This window comes from Nerophis ophidion, linkage group LG19, assembly GCF_033978795.1.
Source record: "Nerophis ophidion isolate RoL-2023_Sa linkage group LG19, RoL_Noph_v1.0, whole genome shotgun sequence".
Classification (NCBI taxonomy): Eukaryota; Metazoa; Chordata; class Actinopteri; order Syngnathiformes; family Syngnathidae; genus Nerophis; species Nerophis ophidion.
In genome coordinates, this window is record NC_084629.1 from 5,693,507 (window position 1) to 5,712,677 (window position 19,171).

At 42.2% G+C, this 19,171-nt stretch overlaps 1 protein-coding gene across 4 annotated transcripts in view; it reads left to right on the forward strand.

Annotated features, from left to right (window-relative positions):
* The window catches only part of uggt2 (UDP-glucose glycoprotein glucosyltransferase 2), a 192,296-nt gene that overhangs the window by 106,864 nt on the left and 66,261 nt on the right, over window positions 1-19,171 (forward strand). For all 4 annotated transcript variants that reach the window (XM_061879044.1, XM_061879043.1, XM_061879045.1 and 1 more), the window contains exons 27-29: window positions 7,169-7,248; window positions 13,790-13,979; window positions 14,082-14,240. In XM_061879044.1, the coding sequence (XP_061735028.1) occupies window positions 7,169-7,248; window positions 13,790-13,979; window positions 14,082-14,240 (429 nt within the window). The remainder of the gene's footprint in view (window positions 1-7,168; window positions 7,249-13,789; window positions 13,980-14,081; window positions 14,241-19,171) is intronic.

The following is a 19,171-nucleotide window of genomic DNA, read 5'->3' on the forward strand; positions in this document are numbered from 1 at the left end:
TGTAAGACAAAAACACGTATGTTTTTATTTGTTTTGTTGCATTAAATATCAAAAATAAATCTTAGTGAAAATCATCTCCGGGTTGGGGAGGAGACCCTGCCCCAAGTGGAGGAGTTCAAGTACCTAGGAGTCTTGTTCACGAGTGAGGGAAGAGTGGATCGTGAGATCGACAGGCGGATCGGTGCGGCGTCGTCAGTAATGCGGACGTTGTACCGATCCGTTGTGGTGAAGAAGGAGCTGAGCCGGAAGGCAAAGCTCTCAATTTACCGGTCAATCTACATTCCCATCCTCACCTATGGTGATGAGCTTTGGGTTGTGACCGAAAGGACAAGATCACAAGTAAAAGCGGCCAAAATTATTTTCCTCTGCCGTGTGGCGGGTCTCTCCCTTAGAGATAGGGTGAGAAGCTCTGCCATCCGGGAGGAACTCAAAGTACAGCCGCTGCTCCTTCACATCGAGAGGAGCCAGATGAGGTGGTTCAGGCATCTGGTCAGGATGCCACCCGAACGCCTCCCTAGGGAGGTGTTTAGGGCACGTCCAACCGGTAGGAGGCCACGGGGAAGACCCAGGACACGTTGGGAAGACTATGTCTCCCGGCTGGCCTGGGAACGCCTCGGGATCCCCCGGGAAGAGCTAGACGAAGTGGCTGGGGAGAGGGAAGTCTGGGCTTCCCTGCTTAGGCTGCTGCCCCCGCGACCCGACCTCGGAAAAGCGGAAGAAAATGGATGGATGGATGAAAGTCAGCTAACAATGAAGTCAATGGGAGTCGCTTTATTCCGCCTATTCAGCGCTCTACAAACCTCCATCAACGTTTTATATACACACTGTAACTACCGTATTTTTCGGATTATAAATCAGTTTTTTTCATAGTGCGACATATACTCCGGAGCGACTTATGTGTGAAATTATTAACACATTACCGTAAAATATTAAATAATATAATTTATCTCATGGGACGGCGTGGCGCAGTGGGAGAGTGGCCATGCGCAACCCGAGGGTCCCTGGTTCAATTCCCACCTAGTACCAACCTCGTCACGTCCGTTGTGTCCTGAGCAAGACACTTCACCCTTGCTCCTGATGGGTGCTGGTTAGCGCCTTGCATGGCAGCTCCCTCCATCAGTGTGTGAATGTGTGTGTGAATGGGTAAATGTGGAAGTAGTGTCAAAGCGCTTTGAGTACCTTGAAGGTAGAAAAGCGCTATACAAGTACAATATATATATATATTTTTTTTAATCAAGGGTGATGGGTGAAATGCAGAGAATAATTTTGCCACACCTACTTTAGTGTGACAATCATGGGTACTTTAACTGTAACTTAATACAGTGGTACCTCAACTTAAAGGGGAACTGCACATTTAAAAAAAAATTGCCTATCATTCACAATCCCCATGTAAGACAAAAACACGTATGTTTTTATTTGTTTTGTTGCATTAAATATCAAAAATAAATCTTAGTGAAAGTCATCTCCGGGTTGGGGAGGAGACCCTGCCCCAAGTGGAGGAGTTCAAGTACGTAGGAGTCTTGTTCACGAGTGAGGGAAGAGTGGATCGTGAGATCGACAGGCGGATCGGTGCGGCGTCTTCAGTAATGCGGACGTTGTATCGATCCGTTGTGGTGAAGAAGGAGCTGAGCCGGAAGGCAAAGCTCTCAATTTACCGGTCGTTCTACGTTCCCATCCTCACCTATGGTCATGAGCTTTGGGTCATGACCGAAAGGACAAGATCACGGGTACAAGCGGCCGAAATGAGTTTCCTCCGCCGGGTGAGATAGGGTGAGAAGCTCTGACATCCGGGAGGAGCTCAAAGTAAAGCCGCTGCTCCTTCACTTCGAGAGGAGCCAGATGAGGTGGTTCGGGCATCTGGTCAGGATGCCACCTAAACACCTCCCTAGAACACCTCCCTAGGGAGGTGTTTAGGGCACGTCCAACCGGTAGGAGGCCATGGGGGAAACCCAGGACAAGTTGGGAAGACTATGTCTCCCGGCTGGCCTGGGAACGCCTCGGGATCCCCCGGGAGGAGCTAGACGAAGTGGCTGGGGAGAGGGAAGTCTGGGCTTCTCTGCTTAGGCTGCTGCCCCCGCGACCCGACCTCGGAAAAGCGGAAGAAAATGGATGTATGGATGAAAGTCAGCTAACAATGAAGTCAATAGGAGTCGCTTTATTCCGCCTATTCAGCACACTACAAACCTCCAACGTTTTATATACACACTGTAACTACCGTATTTTTCGGATTATAAATCACAGTTTTTTTCATAGTTTGGCCGGGGGTGCGACATATACTCCGGAGCGGCTTATGTGTGAAATTATTAACACATTACCGTAAAATATTAAATAATATAATTTATCTTATTCGCGGAAGAGACGAAGAAAATGTCAGCAATCGTCACACACACGTCAACCAATAACAATTCGGCAGGGGAGGGTCATGGCAGAAGTGCATTGTGGGTCATGGGATGCTAACTGCTGTATTCTATACGCTACTGCCGTAACTATTAAAATGGATCATTTCAAGGTTGGCGGTAACTTCTAAAAACTGAGAAGGGCTGAACAAAAATGGCACCGAAAAGGAAATCATGTACTGCAGATTACAGTATAGCTCGGTTGGTAGAGTGGCCGTGCCAGCAACTTGAGGGTTTCAGGTTCGATTCCCGCTTCCGCCATCCTAGTCACTGCCGTTGTGTCCTTGGGCAAGACACTTTACCCACCTGCTCCCAGTGCCACCCACACTGGTTTAAATGGAACTTAGATATTGGGTTTCACTATGTAAAGCGCTTTGAGTCACTAGAGAAAAGCGCTATATAAATATAATTTACTACTACTACTACTATTACAAGCTGGACGTAGTGAAATATGCAGCAGAAAACGACAAGAGGAAGCGACGCATACCTTTGGAGTTGGCAGAGTTGTTTTGAAGCGACATCGAGGAAGAAGATTTCATGGGATTTATCGATTAGGAGTGACAGATTGTTTGGTAAACATATAGCATGTTCTATATGTTATAGTTATTTGAATGACTCTTACCATAATATTTTACGTTAACATAGCAGGCATGTTCTCTGTTGGTTATTTATGCGTCATATAACGTAGACTTATTCAGCCTGTTGTTCTCTATTCTTTATTTATTTTAAATTGCCTTTCAAATGTCTATTCTTGGTGTTGGATTTTATCAAATAAATTCCCCTCAAAAATGCGACTTATACTCCAGTGCGACTTATTTATGTTTTTTTCCTTCTTTATTATGCATTTTCGGCAGGTGCGATTTATACTCCGGAGCGATTTATAATCCGAAAATACGGTATATATGTAACGTAGTAACAGGCATATTCATATTAACATGAAATATTTACGTATTTTCACAGGGCATAGCTCGGTTGGTAGAGTGGCCGTGCCAGCAACTTGAGGGTTGCAGGTTCGATTCCCGCTTGTGCCATCCTAGTTACTGCCATTGTGTCCTTGGGCAAGACACTTTACCCACCTGCTCCCAGTGCCACCCACACTCGTTTAAATGTCACTTAGATATTGGGTGTCACTATGTAAAGCGCTTTGAGTCACTTGAGAAAAGCGCTATATAAATATAATTCACTTCACCTATCACAACGTTCGCTTTTCCCTTAAACAACAACAACCTACTACTCGCAACATACTTTGTCAGAGACACCAAAGACTACTTTGAGAAAAATGATGATCCAGAAACGTATATGTTATGATCTGCCGCCTGGATCATGTTCTGTTTGGTTTTGGACCTCCTCAGTTCCTGTTTTTGTGCATCAAAGGGTTCGTTTTCTGTTTTCACGGGTGCTTATTGTTTCCACCTGTCTCTGATTGGTATTCGGGACGCTCACCTGTTTCCCGAGCACTAATCAGAGCACTATTTATTCCAGCCTTTTCCGGTCAGTCAGCCTGGGTTCCTAATTTGCGTTATGCAACATTTGATGACAGTATTTGATTCCTGTTTCCGTATATTAGCTTCCACGCTAAGCTCCTTTTGGTTGCTGGCTCCCACACTAGCCCCCTTAGTTTTGCCTCCCGTGCTATGAGCACACCTTTTATTTTTCCCTGTATGATTTATTCCAATCAATCATTTCCTACCTGCACACTGTGTCCGGAGTCTGTCTGCATCTTGGGAGAACTATCCCCGCATCACCATGCGAACCAGTCGTCACAGTATATTTTTTAGCTTGACTTGAAAGACGGTGAGCAACAAGTTTGAGAATATTGTGTGCTAAACAGATGCAGCTTTAGTAAAACCCTCACCATCATGTAGCACGATTGCTAAGCGCTGAACAAAATGTACAAGTTACGAACATAATAAAACAAACAATGCCTGCTTTCATGAGGATGCTGACTGATGGGATTTTCATATTTTCCCGTTTTAAAGAAGAATTTTTCATACTCCACGCAAAGTGTTGGATAAAAAAGTTGCCGCAAACTAGTGTCTTTTTCTGTGTTTTTTTCGCCATTTATCGAAGTTCACCAACTTCTCAATTAATGGCCACAACTTTCAGCTATACATGTGAGAGGCATGATTTATCATCTAGAATGAACTTTTACCAACTCAGAGGGGAAGCATCAGCAACAGCTGGTAACATCCTTAAATAGGTCAATATTGCAGCACAAGCTCGTTAGCGCTCTGTGATACCTGGTCAATATTCAGGTCATGAGATGTATATGGAGTATTGTTGGCGGTTATTGGATGGTTATTTAGAGGGCTTTGTGGTCGGAAAAATAGAGCGCCCATTAAAGCTGTGCGATCTGACCTTTTTTTAATATCTCAATATTTTTAGGCCATGTCACGATACACGATATATATCTCCATATTTTACCTTAGCCTTAAATTAACACTTAATGCATATAATCACAGCAGTATGATGATTCTATGTGTCTACATTAAAACATTCTTGTTCATACCGCATTAATATATGCTCATTTTAAACTTACATGCAGAGAGGGAAATCACAACTAAGTCAATTAACTAAAACTGTATTTATTAAACAGTTATTAAGCAGTGGCCCAAACATTCATGTCATTTCAAAACAGAAAGTGCAAGATTGTCAGACATTTTAAAACAAGCAATGAGTGCACTTTTGTGCATGATGTCACTTAGATGACATATCAAAACTACGCTAAATTAAAGTGCATTTTTTTTGTACACAACGCCACTACAATAGTTTAAAACAAATAAAGTGCACTTTTGTGCATGATGTCACACAACATATTTCAATAAGTGTCAAACAAAAAATGAGCTGCATAATAAGAAATGAAATAGTGTGTCCATCGCTATGTGGTAGGTTCCTGCGGACGTTATCTCCTGCTTTTGTTGACTATTTTTTTAATACGGTTGTGATGTGGAAATGTTTACCTCGGCATTTTGTTGATGTGGCACCGAACGGAGATGTTGACATGCGGAGTAAGAACTCTTCATTCTCTAGCAGGGGACTTTTCAAATGATGCTACATTTTAGTAGTAATGCTACTTTTTGTAACAACGCTTTTTCCCTACACTTGAAAAATTACGGTTGTCTGTTCGACATCTTCCCGCTTGAAGCCAAACCACCGCCAGACAGTGGCGGTGGTTTTTTAGGAATTAATTCTTCCTTCATGTGTTACCAGATTTGCACCTTTCTTTCGTATTACCACTCGCACCACAACTAATTATCAAATAAATTTCCCCCCAAAATGCGACTTATACTCCAGTGCGACTTATATATGGTTTTTTCCTTCTTTATATGCATTTTCGAAAAACTCCGAAAAATACGGTATTCAGAATATGTTCCCCATAGTAAAGTGTTACCAAAAACATAGAACTTTGTCTTGAATTAAAAAAAAACCCAACATTTTATTTTTCACTAAAGAAGGGTTCGGTGAATGCATAAATGAAACTGGTGGGGTTCGGTACCTCCAACAAGGTTAAGAACCACTGGTTTAAATCATTCGTATTTAATATAAGTGGAGTATGTCAATCGCTTGTCTATTTAACTTTAATGTCACAAAATTCCAAAACCTTAGAGGAAAATCTAACTTAAAACATTTGTATGCCCGTACAACACTTAAAACTTTTAGCATATCAGTATGTGGAATTAAATTATGGAATGGATTAAGTAAAGAAGTTAAACATTGTACTCATATGACCCAGTTTAAGAGGATGTTTAAATTAATAGTGCTTAAAAAGTACAAAGAAGTATTATAAGAAACACTTTCAAACTTATTGAAAATAAGATATTCTTCTTCTTAGTATGTTAATGACTGAAATAATTAAGTACATATTAGAAAACTGCTGTGTTACTCATTCATAGATGTCATTTTACTATTTGATATTTTGCTGTAAAGAAGGTCAGTGAATGAATTTATATATTTGTGGGCGCTCTGAAGTGGAAAAGGGGTAGGATTAAATAAGCTTTGCTTCTTCCTACTCCTTTTCGGACATGATGTATTGTGAAATGATGAAATTACCTGATATATAATGTTGTATGTATGTCATGTTCGAAATAAACTAAGAAAAGAAAAGAAAGAAAAAGGATAAAAAGGTACCATTTGTTTAGTACCACTATGAGTTAAAATGTAAACGATACCCATTCTTACTCATGATACTTTAAATGCGGCTACTTTCTTGTAAACATAATAAATAATACCTACGGTACATCAGGAGGTTGCTTAAAGCCACAGTGGTTAATGCCAATCTTTTTTGACCGGCACTAATTAGAGACCCCTGCGGGTATTTGCTTCTGTATACCATGCGCACAATGCCTATTGGAGACGCGGGGGTTCAATGATTAACGGTGACAACTGGAGCATTCAAGTATACGTAATGTACACAATATGTTGTGAGCTATGCTATTTTACATTTTTGTAAACAAAATGATGGCTTCCTCTCTAATGAAACACCTTGCCGCTCGTAAACACCTTGTACTCATTTGAGGGAAAAACAAACCTGGCTACTACGAGAGGAAATAGAGTATACTGTGTAAATCACATATTTCTTTTGGGAGTGTAATAAAAAAAAAAATTCTATTGTCTTCATCAAATGAAAACCTCCTGCTGCATTGAACCTTATGTTGCTGTGATAAGGACTCCCCTGTTTGTTTAAACACCTGCCCACTGATTTATTTTTTTTTTCTTCCACTGCCTTCGCTCCTTAATTTTAACAGTCCTCTTTCCTCTGTGGCCTTCTGCAGGTGCTCAGTCAAGTGGTCAACTTAAAGCTGCGGTTGTTCATGAATTGCAGGGCCAAGTTGTCCGAGATGCCCCTCAAGAGGTAGGCTCGGCGCTCCAGCAGTAATTAGGTGTTCCCGCTAGGCTTGTTTGAGTGTCCTTGTATCGTTCGCTGAGCATCTCTCCCTCTCTCCTCCACTCTGTAAGATTAAACGGATGCAATCTGCTTAATATCGCCGCCTTATTGCTCTGGGCCTGCCATTGCATCTCTGAGCAAATTGCTTACAGCTTGCAACGCTGTGGTAGAAAAACAACCAAACAAATCAAAGACAAGAAAGAGAAGTGGTCTAATAACTTTCAGACAAACATGATGTCAGTGTAATAAATAGGATTCCAATCCAATTAAATTAAAGAACAATTTATATTGGGAATAGTACTGAATAATACCAACATTTCCAAAGCAATGATCACAACTCTACACCAGTTTTTCAAGCTTCACACCAGCATTGAGTATTAAATGTCTGTAATTTACACAGATTAAGTAAATATATACTTTTTAGTAATATCAGTTATTCCTCTAAAGGTGTCATGTCAGGGACGGCGTGGCGCAGTGGGAGAGTGGCCGTGCGCAACCCGAGGGTCCCGGGTTCAAATCCCACCTAGTACCAACCTCGTCACGTCCGTTGTGTCCTGAGCAAGACACTTCACCCTTGCTCCTGATGGGTGCTGGTTGGCGCCTTGCATGGCAGCTCCCTCCATCAGTGTGTGAATGTGTGTGTGAATGGGTAAATGTGGAAGTAGTGTCAAAGCGCTTTGAGTACCTTGAAGGTAGAAAAGCGCTATACAAGTACAACCCATTTATTTATCCATCCATCCATTTTCTACCGCTTATTCCCTTTCGGGGTCGCGGGGGGCGCTGGCGCCTATCTCAGCTACAATCAGGGGGAAGGCAGGGCAGGGCCAACACAGATAGACAGACAACATTCACACTCACATTCATTTATTTGTAATTTTTGTATTTATTTACTTGTATTTGGATCTGTTTAATAGTATAACTATACGGTTAGAATGTCCGCCCTGAGATCGGTAGGCTGTGAGTCCATAAAACTATAGAAAAATAGAACGCATTGCCTTCCTGTTTGACACTCAGCATCAAAAGTTGTAATTGGGGGTTAAATCACCAAAAATGATTCCCGAGCGCGGCCTCCGCTACTGCTCACTGCTCCATTCGCCTCCCAGGGGACGGCATGGCGCAGTGGATTAGTGGCCGTGCGCAACCCGACGGTCCGTGGTTCAATCCCCACCTAGTACCAACCTCGTCACGTCCGTTGTTTCCTGAGCAAGACACTTCACCCTTGCTCCTGATGGGTGCTGGTTGGCGCCTTGCATGGCAGCTCCCTCCATCAGTGTGTGAATGTGTGTGTGAATGGGTAAATGTGGAAGTATTGTCAAAGCGCTTTGAGTACCTTGAAGGTAGAAAAGCGCTATACAAGTACAACCCATTTATTTATCCATCCATCCATTTTCTACCGCTTATTCCCTTTCGGGGTCGCGGGGGGCGCTGGCGCCTATCTCAGCTACAATCAGGCGGAAGGCAGGACAGGGCCAACACAGATAGACAGACAACATTCACACTCACATTCATTTATTTGTAATTTTTGTATTTATTTACTTGTATTTGCTCCATTTTACTTTAAGGAGTGCCTATCGCTTAAAAAAAACTGCCAGAATGGACAAGCATAAGGAAATCATATTTCTTAGCTGCTTGACAGTCTGATTATGCTGATTCCTTCCACACCATATTCTAAAAGTTTGCATCGTAAGTCTTCCTCTGTCATTTGCTAACTGGCTAAACAAACTTTGAGTGTGTGAGTGACAGGATAAAAAGCTGTGACTTGCTTAGGGAGAAGTCATTTGCCACTAGGGATCCAACTTTTTAACTTCTAATACAATACCAATATTTGAGCCTTGAATGCGGGCCAACACTGATATCAGCACAAATCATACATACTTTTGTTATTTTGTAGTGTGGAATGTTGGAAAATAACAAACTATTTATTATTCATAATATCAATAGACTTGTGCTGTCTTTAAATTGGAGTGCTGGCTGACAGTTAGTTGCTAAATACTTTCTAATATTTTTGTGCCTTGTAGACTTATCTATAAGTAATATGTAACTTTATTTATTTGAGACTTGTTTGTATTGACAAATGTGTTTGGACTTAGAATTTTAGACTGCAATATTGTTACATTAACGACGCATGTTACATAAGACTAACTCGGGCCGGAATAGCTCAGTTGGCAGAGTGGCCGCGGCAGCAACTTGAGGGCTCCTGGTTCGATCCCCGCTTCCGCCATCTTAGTTACTCCCGTTGTGTCCTTGGGCAAGACACTTTACCCACCTGCCCCAAGGCCACCCACACCGGTTTAAAAATGTAAAATAAATAAATGATAAATGGGTTGTACTTGTATAGCGCTTTTCTACCTTCAAGGTACTCAAAGCGCTTTGACACTACTTTCACATTTACCCGTTCACACACACTGATGGAGGGAGCTGCCATGCAAGGCGCCAACCAGCACCCATCAGGAGCAAGGGTGAAGTGTCTTGCTCAGGACACAACGGACGTGACGAGGTTGGTACTAGGTGGGAATTGAACCAGGGACCCTCGGGTTGCGCACGGCCACTCTTCCACCGCGCCATGCCGTCCCCATGTAACTTAGATATTGGGTTTCACAATGTAAAGCGCTTTGAGTCACTAGAGAAAAGTGCTATATAAATATAATTCACTTCATGTGCTGTTTTGTGCTTAGCTGTTGCGTAGCTGCTAGTTCAGAGTAGTGGTTACCTTTGTGAATGACTTAACTAAAATACAAGAAAACTTCAATCCTTGAGTGCTTATTTGGGGAGATTTAGCTGATATTAGCTGTCGATCTTTGCACAAGTAGACGGCTTGTATTGGAGTGCTTAAATCATAGGTATTAGATGCAAGCGGATAAAATCAGATTTTCTTTGCTCATATCAGTCTGATACCAATATCATATCAGGCCTGGGCAATTATTTGACTCGGGGGGCCAGATTTAGATAAAAAAGTGTGTCTGGGGTCCGGTATATCTATTTTTAGGAAAAATAATACAAAACCTCTCAATAATGATTGAAAGCTAAAAACGTTTGGACAGACCGCCTTAAAAAACGGAATAAATGATAAATAAATGGGTTGTACTTGTATAGCGCTTTTCTACCTTCAAGGTACTCAAAGCGCTTTGACACTACTTCCACATTAGATTAGATAGATTAGATAGTACTTTATTTATTCCGTCAAGAGAGTTCCTTCAGGAAAATTAAAATTTTCAGCACAATCCCATTCAAGTTTAGACAAACATTACAGGGAGACAGAACAGGATCGCTGACGGGTCTGCCGGCTTCCAGCGCCCCTTACAAAAAAGATGAGATAAAGGTAAACAAAGGGGGGAAGGGGAGGAGAAAAAAATAGAAGATTAAAATAAAATGTAAAAAATCGGTCTTTGCCTGGGCCCTGGAGAGGAGGTGCAGACTGAGGCCAAGGGAAAAAAACAAATAAAAAAACAACTCATAACCATGGTACACGTCCCTCTTCCATGTGTGTAAGAGGGAAACATCAAACATCAAAGAACACAGAGGACATTAAAGACATTAAAGCAGCAGACACTTCTACATACAGCTATGAATAAAAAGTAAAAGAAATATATCCACTGTGGTGGCCTCTGTGGTGTTCCACGCCATCGTCTGCTGGGGAGGAGGGAGCATGGTCAGAGACAGAAGCAGACCCAACAAAGCAACCAAGACAGCCGACTCCACTCTCGGTCAGTGTCCAGTCCGCATGGATGAGCGAGGATACGTCCAAGGAGACTGAGGTGTCCGACACCTGCTCACCCAGTCAAGACACCGCGAAGCTTCTCCGTCCCAGCGCTCTGTGCTAGCTCCGCAGCCCTGTCCCCTCATCCGCATCTCCTCCAGTACATCCAAACATACTCTGGTGTAGCAGACACCCAGCAGCTGGTCTCCATAGCCAAAAGGCTCCCGGGAGGCAGATCCAGAAGTCCACAAAAAAAGCACCACAGAGGTCACGAAAGTGCCACCCCTTGTCACACAGTCCCAAAGGGTCCCGGACCAAAAGGCAAAAAAATATAAAAAGACATGAAAACAAGAGGGAAACACAAAAGGATGACACAAGAGCACAGAGCTCCTGCCTACAGCAGCCACTACAGCAGCGCCATCTTGGAAAAAACATTTACCCATTCACACACACATTCACACACTGATGGAGGGAGCTGCCATGCAAGGCGCCAAACAGCACCCATCAGGAGCAAGGGTGAAGTGTCTTGCTCAGGACACAACGGATGTGACGAGGTTGGTTCTAGGTGGGATTTGAACCAGTGACCCTCGGGTTGCGCACGGCAACTCTCCCACTGCACCACGCCGTCATTTTACATTTTTTTTACTGAATGTGGCACCCAGAAAGTACATGAAAATAAAGAATGTGGGATTTACAATATTAACTACGAAGGATAAAACACTGAATATTGACAAGATATTTTACAATCAACCAAAACACAACAAAATGCAACAAACATAGTGAAATATGAACGCAAATGGTAAAAAAAAAAAAAAAACACCTACAATCTGTGATATCTCATAGTGACCAAAGTAACTAATTAGATGACGATAGTAACTAGTGTATCATGCAGATTCCAAGCAATAAAAGACTTAGTATAGTTGAAGACTTACGGTCATTAGAAAACATCACTGTGCATCATAATGGCAGCTACTCTTTCCATCTTAAACATGTAAAACAATTATTTAGAAATGCCCGGCCGGCCAGATTGAAAAACTCAACGGGCCCAATGTGGACCCCGGGCCTTAATTTGCCCAGGTTTGGTTTATATGGTAGTTATAATTCACCAGATCCTGCTTAAACGGCTCATCTTTTTCCAGACATTTTTCGACGGAGATACCAGAAAGTTTTCTGTTCTGATCAATGTATGTGGCTGAAGACCTGATATTGGCGATATTGGTACTCCGGCTTTCTCCCACCTCCAAAGACATGCACCTGGTGCTAGGTTGATTGGCAACACTAAATGGTCCCTAGTGTGTGAAAGTGAATCAGAATCAGAATCATTCAGGATCATTTTTATTTGTCCGTTCCAACATGTACAAGACACATCAGAACTGAAATTACATTTCACAAGTGAGTGTGAATGTTGTCTGTCTATCTGTGTTGGCCCTGTGATGAGGTGGTGGCTTGTCCAGGGTGTACACAGTCTACCTTTAGGGACGGCGTGGCGCAGTGGGAGAGTGGCCGTGCGCAACCCGAGGGTCACTGGTTCAAATCCCACCTAGAACCAACCTCGTCACGTCCGTTGTGTCCTGAGCAAGACACTTCACCCTTGCTCCTGATGGGTGCTGGTTGGCGCCTTGCATGGCAGCTCCCTCCATCAGTGTGTGAATGTGTGTGTGAATGGGTAAATGTGGAAGTAGTGTCAAAGCGCTTTGAGTACCTTGGAGGTAGAAAAGCGCTATCAATCAATCAATCAATGTTTACTTATATAGCCCTAAATCACTAGTGTCTCAAAGGGCTGCACAAACCACTACGACATCCTCGGTAGGCCCACATAAGGGCAAGGAAAACTCACACCCAGTGGGACATCGGTGACAATGATGACTATGAGAACATGATACTGTGAAAGATCAATCCATAATGGATCCAACACAGTCGCGAGAGTCCAGTCCAAAGCGGATCCAACACAGCAGCGAGAGTCCCGTTCACAGCGGAGCCAGCAGGAAACCATCCCAAGCGGAGGCGGATCAGCAGCGCAGAGATGTCCCCAGCCGATACACAGGCGAGCAGTACATGGCCACCGGATCGGACCGGACTCCCTCCACAAGGGAGAGTGGGACATAGAAGAAAAAGAAAAGAAACGGCAGATCAACTGGTCTAAAAAGGGAGTCTATTTAAAGGCTAGAGTATACAAATGAGTTTTAAGGTGAGACTTAAATGCTTCTACTGAGGTAGCATCTCGAACTGTTACCGGGAGGGCATTCCAGAGTACTGGAGCCCGAAATGAAAAAGCTCTACAGCCCGCAGACTTTTTTTGGGCTTTGGGGATCACTAATAAGCCGGAGTCCTTTGAACGCAGATTTCTTGCCGGGACATATGGTACAATACAATCGGCAAGATAGGATGGAGCTAGACCGTGTAGTATTTTATACGTAAGTAGTAAAACCTTAAAGTCACATCTTAAGTGCACAGGAATACAAGTATAACCCATTTATTTATCATTTTACCTCCCGAATGCAGCTGAGATAGGCTCCAGCTTCCCCGTGGCCCCGAACGGGACAAGCGGTAGAAAATGGATGGATGGATGTGCAATCATTGTGTTTGTATATTGTTTGGGAGCTCACATGAGAAACCAAATAAGCATATGATTGAGAGTGCTGCACCTGTTGCCGTTATTGACTTATCATGTGGCCGCGATAGAATTAATGGATCACTTTGAACACGATCCTTGCTGTCTTTGAGAGTAGACTCTTGCACAAAATGTTCTCACTTTTCATGCATTTGAATGTATTTGTTGAAGCGCTGACATATTCCTCTTCGTCTCTGCAGCTTTTACTCCTTTGTGTTAGAGTCTGATGTCACCTTCCTAGCCAATGACACTGTGTCTGCTGGCCCCGTGGCCCGCTTCATAGAGCTCCCAGAATCTCCCCTACTCACCCTTAACATGATCACACCGGAGGGCTGGATGGTGCAGGCGCTCCGCAGCCCCTACGACTTGGATAACATTCACCTCCAGGAGGTACTGCGTTGCTTTTTTCCCCTCCCTACATATTTTGACCGAGACACCTTTCATTAACCGTTTGTTTTTGTGTTTTGCTACACAATTGGGTCGTCTCTTCAGGTGAGCGGGGCTGTAAGCGCAGAGTATGAGCTGGAGCACATCTTGCTGGAGGGTCACTGCTTTGACCTGTCAACTGGCCAGCCTCCTCGTGGTCTGCAGTTTACCTTGGGCATGAGTCGAGACCTGCTCATGTACGACACCATCGTTATGGCTAACCTGGTCAGTGACCCAATCAACTTCATGACTTATCAAGACAGCAGACTTGTAACATGTTTGAATAGATAGTAGGGGTGTACCAAATAACTGATATGACATCAGGGTATCTGTTAGGGGTGTGGGGAAAAAATCGATTTGAATTTGAATCGTGATTCTCACATTGTGCGATTCAGAATCGATTCTCATTTTTAAAAAATCGATTTTTTAATTTATTATTCAATTTAGTTTTTTTTATCAATCCAACAGAACAATAAACAGCAATACCATAACAATGCAATCTATTTCCAAAACCAAACCTGACCCAGCAACACTCAGAACTGCAATAAACAGAGCAATTGAGAGAAGACACAAACACAACACAGAACAAACCATCCATCCATCCATTTTCTACCGCTTATTCCCTTTCGGGGTCGCGGGGGGCGCTGGCGCCTATCTCAGCTACAATCGGGCAGAAGGCAGGGTACACCCTGGACAAGTCGCCATCTCATGGCAGGGCCAACACAGATAGACAGACAACATTCACACTCACATTCACACACAAAACCAAAAGTAGTGAAACTAAAATGAATATTATCAACAACAGTATCAATATTAGTTATAATTTCAGCATAGCAGTCATTAAAAATCCCTCATTGACATTATCATTAGACATTTATAAAAATAAAAGAACAATAGTGTCACAGTGGCTTACACTTGCATCGCATCTCATAAGCTTGACAACACACTGTGTCCAATATTTTCACAAAGATAAAATAAGTCATATTTTTGGTTCGTTTAATAGTTAAAACAAATTTACATTATTGCAATCAGTTGATACAGCATTATCCTTTACAATTATAATAGCTTTTTACAAAAATCTACTACTCTGCTTGCATGTCAGCAGACTGGGGTAGATCCTGCTGAAATCCTAAGTATTGAATGAATAGAGAATAATTTTAAATCGGGAAAAAATAGTTTTTGAATCGAGAATCGTGTTTAATTGAAAAAATTTATCGATTTTGAATCGAATCGTGGGACACCCAAAGATTCGCAGCCCTAGTATCTGTACGGTCTTAAAAAGTCACAGCTTCCCTTATAATGAAAAAAAAAAAAGGTCAAATATATACTTTTGTGTTCATATTTAATTGACTAAATATGCACTAAGTGGCCTCGTGGATAGAGTGTCCGCTTTGAAATCGGTAGGTTGTGAGTTCAAAGACTATAAAAATGGGACCCATTACTTTCATGCTTGGCACTCAGCATTAAGGGTTGGAATCGGGGGTTAAATCACCCTCATCTCCCAGGGGGTGATCAAGGTGGATGGGTCAAATGCAGAGAATAATTTTTCCACACCTTGTGTGTGTGTGCGACAATCATTGGTGCTTTAACTTTAACTTAAAATGTGTTCATTTTTTGTTCAGAATCAGCTACTTTGGCAAAGGCTAATGCTACTTTCTTTTCATTCTTTAAAGTTAGTTAAATTACCAATGATTGTGACACACACTAGGTGTGGTGAAATCAATCAATCAATCAATGTTTACTTATATAGCCCCAAATCACTAGTGTCTCAAAGGGCTGCACAAACCACTACCACATCCTCTGTAGGCCCACATAAGGGCAAGGAAAACTCCCACCCAGTGGGACGTCGGTGACAATGATGACTATGAGAACCTTGGAGAGGAGGAAAGCAATGGATGTCGAGCGGGTCCAACATGATACTGTGAAAGTTCAATCCATAATGGATCCAACACAGTCGCGAGAGTCCAGTCCAAAGCGGATCCAACACAGCAGCGAGAGTCCCGTTCACAGCGGAGCCAGCAGGAAACCATCCCAAGCGGAGGCGGATCAGCAGCGCAGAGATGTCCCCAGCCGATACACAGGCAAGCAGTACATGGCCACCGGATCGGACCGGACCGCCTCCACAAGGGAGAGTGGGACATAGAAGAAAAAGAAAAGAAACGGCAGATCAACTGGTCTAAAAAGGGAGTCTATTTAAAGGCTAGAGTATACAAATGAGTTTTAAGGTGAGACTTAAATGCTTCTACTGAGGTGGCATCTCGAACTGTTACCGGGAGGGCATTCCAGAGTACTGGAGCCCGAAATGAAAACGCTCTATAGCCCGCAGACTTTTTTTTGGGCTTTGGGAATCACTAATAAGCCGGAGTCTTTTGAACGCAGATTTCTTGCCGGGACATATGGTACAATACAATCGGCAAGATAGGATGGAGCTAGACCGTGTAGTATTTTATACGTAAGTAGTAAAACCTTAAAGTCACATCTTAAGTGCACAGGAAGCCAGTGCAGGTGAGCCAGTACAGGTGTAATGTGATCAAACTTTCTTGTTCTTGTCAAAAGTCTAGCAGCCACATTTTGTACCAACTGTAATCTTTTAATGCTAGACATGGGGAGACCCGAAAATAATACGTTACAGTAATCGAGACGAGACGTAACAAACGCATGGATAATAATCTCAGCGTCTTTAGTGGACAAAATGGAGCGAATTTTAGCGATATTACGGAGATGAAAGAAGGCCGTTTTAGTAACGCTTTTAATGTGTGCCTCAAAGGAGAGAGTTGGGTCGAAGATAACACCCAGATTCTTTACCGAGTCGCCTTGTTTAATTGTTTGGTTGTCAAATGTTAAAGTTGTATTATTAAATAGACATCGGTGTCTAGCAGGACCGATAATCAGCATTTCCGTTTTTTTGGCGTTGAGTTGCAAAAAGTTAGCGGACATCCATTGTTTAATTTCATTAAGACACGCCTCCAGCTGACTACAATCCGGCGTGTTGGTCTGCTTTAGGGGCATGTAGAGTTGGGTGTCATCAGCATAACAGTGAAAGCTAATACCGTATTTGCGTATGATGTCACCTAGCGGCAGCATGTAGATGCTGAAGAGTGCAGGGCCAAGGACCGAACCCTGGGGAACTCCACACGTTACCTTAACGTAGTCCGAGGTAACATTGTCATGGGAGACGCACTGCATCCTATCAGTAAGATAAGAGTTAAACCAAGACAGGACTAAGTCTGACATACCAATTCGTGTTTTGATACGTTCTAATAAAATATTATGATCGACGGTATCGAAAGCAGCGCTAAGATCGAGGAGCAGCAACATAGATGACGCATCAGAATCCATCGTTAGCAATAGATCATTAGTCATTTTTGCGAGGGCTGTCTCCGTAGAGTGATTTGCCCTGAAACCGGATTGAAAGGTTTTCACATAGATTGTTAGACGCTAAGTGTTCATTTAACTGCTCCGCAACAATTTTTTCGAGGATTTTTGAAATAAAGGGAAGGTGACCATGAGGTTTACCATGAGGTAATTTACCATGAGGTCAGGATCGAGGTTAGGTCTTTTAAGGAGAGGATGAATAACCGCTTTTTTGAATGCTAGGGGAACAGCGCCTGAGGAAAGTGATAAGTTTATAATATTTAGCACTGATGGACCTAATAATACAAAGAGCTCCTTGATAAGTTTCCCAGGAAGTGGGTCAAGTAAACATGTTGTTTGTTTTATTCCATTTACACGTTGTAACAATTCCTCTAATGTTATTTCCTCAAAACGAGAGAAACTATTTTGGAGGGCAGTATCCGCCGTATATACCATCGTATCAGTGTTAATAGAACCCCGTTGTAGCTGGGACGCATTGTCTTTAATCTCCTTTCTAATGACTTCAATTTTCTTACTAAAGAATTGCATAAAGTCATCAGCTGAGTGGGTGGAGCTACTGGAAGGAGTCCCTTGTTGGGTTAGCGATGCTACCGTATTAAACAAAAACCATAACAACGCAATCTAGTTCCAAGACCAAACCTGACCCAGCAACACTCAGAACTGCAATAAACAGAGCAATTGAGAGAAGACACAAACACGACACAGAACAAACCAAAAGTAGTGAAACTAAAATGAATATTATCAACAACAGTATCAATATTAGTTATAATTTCAGCATAGCAGTGATTAAAAATCCCTCATTGACATTATCTTTAGACATTTATAAAAATAAAAAAAAGAACAATAGTGTCACAGTGGCTTACACTTGCATCGCATCTCATAAGCTTGAGAACACAGTGTCCAATATTTTCGCAAAGATAAAATAAGTCATATTTTTGGTTCGTTTAATGGTTAATACAAATTTACATTATTGCAATCAGTTGATAAAATGTTGTCCTTTATAATTACAAAAGCTTTTTACAAAAATCTACTACTCTGCTTGCATGTCAGCAGACTGGGGTAGATCCTGCTGAAATCCTATGTATTGAATGAATAGAAAATCATTTTAAATCAGGAAAAAAATTGTTTTTGAATCGAAAATCGTATTGAATTGAAAAAAAAAAAGCGATTTTGAATTGAATCGTGACCCCAAGAATCGATATTGAATCGAATCGTGGGACACCCAAAGATTCGCAGCCCTAGTATCTGTACGGTCTTAAAAAGTCACAGCTTCCCCTATAATGAAAAAAAAAAAAAGGTCAAATATATACTTTTGTGTTCATATTTAATTGACTAAATATGCACTAAGTGGCCTCGTGGTTAGAGTGTCCGCTTTGAAATCGGTAGGTTGTGAGTTCAAAGACTATAAAAATGGGACCCATTACTTTCCTGCTTGGCACTCAGCATTAAGGGTTGGAATCGGGGGTTAAATCACCCTCATCTCCCAGGGGGTGATCAAGGTGGATGGGTCAAATGCAGAGAATAATTTTTCCACACCTTGTGTGTGTGTGTGACAACCATTGGTGCTTTAACTTGAACTTAAAATGTGTTCATTTTTTGTTCAGAATCAGCTACTTTGGCAAAGGCTAATGCAACTTTCTTTTCATTCTTTAAAGTTAGTTAAATTACCAATGATTGTGACACACACTAGGTGTGGTGAAATCAATCAATCAATCAATGTTTACTTATATAGCCCTAAATCACTAGTGTCTCAAAGGGCTGCACAAACCTCTACCACATCC